This window comes from Caenorhabditis briggsae (assembly GCF_000004555.2).
Source record: "Caenorhabditis briggsae complete genome, chrII, whole genome shotgun sequence".
Taxonomy (NCBI): domain Eukaryota; kingdom Metazoa; phylum Nematoda; class Chromadorea; order Rhabditida; family Rhabditidae; genus Caenorhabditis; species Caenorhabditis briggsae.
In genome coordinates, this window is record NC_013486.2 from 629,649 (window position 1) to 633,018 (window position 3,370).

General features: G+C 36.2%; 2 protein-coding genes across 2 annotated transcripts in view; one reads left to right on the forward strand and one right to left on the reverse strand.

The window, feature by feature from the left end:
* The window catches only part of Cbr-sec-5, a gene marked incomplete at both ends in the record, with an annotated part of 42,731 nt that overhangs the window by 30,029 nt on the left and 9,332 nt on the right, over positions 1-3,370 (reverse strand). The window lies entirely within an intron of this gene.
* Cbr-srd-2 overlaps positions 549-3,370 on the forward strand; it is a gene marked incomplete at both ends in the record, with an annotated part of 3,567 nt that continues 745 nt past the window's right edge. Inside the window, 5 exons of the mRNA XM_002629656.1 lie at positions 549-676; positions 1,385-1,707; positions 1,903-2,006; positions 2,054-2,128; positions 2,531-2,706. Coding sequence (XP_002629702.1) covers positions 549-676; positions 1,385-1,707; positions 1,903-2,006; positions 2,054-2,128; positions 2,531-2,706 — 806 coding nt within the window. The remainder of the gene's footprint in view (positions 677-1,384; positions 1,708-1,902; positions 2,007-2,053; positions 2,129-2,530; positions 2,707-3,370) is intronic.

Sequence of the window (3,370 nt, forward strand, 5' to 3'; positions counted from 1 at the left end):
CTGAGATTCTGAGATTCTGAGATTCCGAATTTCTGAAATTCTGAGATTCTGAGATTCTAAGATTCTGAGATTCTAAGATTCTGAGATTCTGAAATTCTGAGATTCTGAAATTCTGAGATTCTAAGATTCTGAGATTCTGAGATTCTGAAATTCTGAAATTCTGAAATTCTGAAATTCTGAAATTCTGAAATTCTGAAATTCTGAAATTCTGAAATTCTGAAATTCTGAAATTCTGAAATTCTGAAATTCTGAAATTCTGAAATTCTGAAATTCTGAAATTCTGAAATTCTGAAATTCTGAAATTCTGAAATTCTGAAATTCTGATTTTCTGAAATTCTGAAATTCTGAAATTCTGAAATTCTGAAATTCTGAAATTCTGAAATTCTGAAATTCTGAAATTCTGAAATTCTGAAATTCTGAAATTCTGAAATTCTGAGATTATTCAGAAATGTAAAAACTCGGGGGTTCTGGAACATTCCAAAATAAAATTAAAAACGGTTTCAAAACGTCACAGTTCTAAAACGTCGCGGTTTCCAGGTGCCGTTTTCAACGCAATGTTGATCTATTTGATCTTAAAACGAACACCACTTCTAATGAAATCGTACTCTGTCTACTTGATGAATTTCGCGTTTTTTGATTTCGCCACATGCATCATTTCGTTCTTCTCCTGTCAGAAGTGAGTTATTCTTTTTGTATTCTGATTCTTGGAATTCCAACTACCGTGTTCTGAGTTCTGATTTGTGGTTCTGCGGTTCTGAATTTCTGTTTTGGAGGTCTGAATTTAGATAATTTGAATTCTAAAATCGAAAATCGAATTTTGATTTTTCGAATCACAAATTTTGAACTCCTATAATTCGGACATTGGAAATTCAAACTCCAATTTCCAGAATCTAATTAGCAAAAAAAAAGAAGGAAATCTACAAAAAAGGGCTGAAACAAAACTGTTTGGTGTTGAGAAAGCTAGAGACGCAGATAACGAGACACCATGTGTCTCTTGATTTTGAATATAATATCAAATTGTTAATCATGACATTCTACACATTTCTGTACAAATTTCAAGTTTCTAGCTCATCTAGGAGCCGAGATACAGCCGTTTGAAGTTTAAGAGGTTAGAGGCGCAGTGTGTCTCGTTGTCTGCGTCTCTTCAAAACTTCAAATAGCCGTATCTCAGCTCCTAGAAAAGTTAGAGACTTGAAATTTAAACAGAAATGTGTAGGATGTCTTGAGGCACGATTTGATAGTAAATTCAAAAGTTAGAGATGCAGTGTGTCTCGTCGTGTGGCGTCTCTAGCCTCCGAAACTTCAAGTGGCTCTATTTCGGCTATCCGTGTTCCGATTTGATCAGTTTTTAGCTCAAAATTTGGCAAACTTTACGGAATTTCAGAGTAATTTTCTCGGGTTGGTCGCTGATCTACATATTCCACGGTCCCTGTAAGCACGTTTCCTCCTGGTTTTGCTATTTTTGTCACTGTTTCGAGTGTCACACCCTTGCTCATTCTCAATGGATCCTTTTGGGATCTTTCATGTATCGTTACGACGTTCTAAAAGGATCCACACCGACAGTTCAGAAGATGTGGAGGAATTCTGGAGCATTCTATTCAATGTCGCTGTGTTTTTTGGTAGTTTATCTTTTTGATATCAGTGATTCTGAGGAATTGCTGAGAATCATGACGGATCTACATCCCGAGTATCATTATGATGATGGGAGTATTTGGAATAGTGGGTTTCTGAATTTCTGAATTTCTGAATTTCTGAATTTCTGAATTTCTGAATTTCTGAATTTCTGAATTTCTGAATTTCTGAATTTCTGAATTTCTGAATTTCTAAATTTCTGAATTTCTGAATTTCTGAATTTCTGAATTTCTGAATGTTTTTTTCAAAAAATTTCAGACCTCGTCTTGTCTGGAAACATTTCCATGTTCGCCCCAATCACGTTCATCTCTATTATGTATATGACAACTCCATGCGTCCCAATTTACTGTGCGATTCTGTATTTCCGTCACCATGTAATTTTTTCTCATTAGAGCTAATTTGCTGAAATTTCAAATTTCAGACTTTGAAAATCTTAAACAACCCCTCAATCAACTTGTCACCAGCTGCCAAAATCAGTCATCAGAAACTGGTTCGGGTGGGTCAAAAAAAGACAAAATTTGAGTTTTCTGCGTTTTTTCGGTCCAAAAAACTCAAAGTTTTGAGCTGAAATTATCAAAATCGAGTTTCCCATGATTTTTTACCACTGGGTACCAATTTTCAGCTCTCTAGCTCAAAGTGTCGTGAAATCTAGTGCCTTGTCTGCAAACATCGTGTGGATCACAGTGTTCGCACACAAAACACCAAATTTTACGACACATTGAGCTAGCGGGCTGAAAATTGGTGTCCTGGGGTGAAAAAGCTTGGGAAACTCGATTTTGACGTTTTCAAATATAAATTAGAAAGTTTGAAATGCTGAAAATCGTGATTTTGACCACTAAAACATCTAAAACTCTAGAAACCCAAATTTACAAAAAAAAATATGCCCCAACACTTCCAGGCACTTACCGTCCAGGCTGGAATTCCGATTTTCTGGCTTGTGGCGTCTGGAATTTATTCGTTGGCGCAATTTGGATTTATTTCTGGGCCAATTCCAGAAAACATCACTTTCAGACTGATGGATTGTATTCCTATGGTCTCACCAATTGTCACAATTGCGTTTATACAGCCATACAGGTTTTTTGGGGTTTTCTAAAAGAATATCTGAGAATTCGCATAAATAAGTTGGGAATCCGAGTTTTTAGATGTATCAATTTTTATAATAAACACCATTTTCTCAAAAATTTGAAATTGTGTTAATTTCAAAATCTAAAACGTTCCCTAAATCATTCCTTTCATTCTGTCGAATTCCCAACTTTCTAGCTCTTCTAGAACTCGAGATATATAGTTTTGAAGTTGTGGAGGCTAGAGACGCAGCGTGTCTCGTCGTCTGCGTCTCTCGTTTTCCAATATTGATCAATTTGTTCATCATGACATTCCACACATTTCTGCTCATATTTTGAGTTTCTAGGGCATCTAGAACGCAAGATACGGTCGTTTGAAGTTAAGGAGGCTAGAGACGCAGTGTGTCTCGTCGTTTGGTGTCTCTAGCCTCCAAAGCTTCAAACCGTGAATTTAGTATCAAATTGTTCCTTGTGACATTCCACATATTTTTGTTCTAATTTCAAACATCTAGCTCATTTAGGAGCCGAGATACAGTCATTCAAAGTTAAGGAGAGACGCAGATAGTCAGAGTCACAGACGCAGTGTGTCTCGTTGTCTGCGTCTCTCCAAAACTTCAAATAGCAGTATCTCAGCTCCTAGAAAAGCTAGAGACTTGAAATTGAAAAAAAATGTGTAA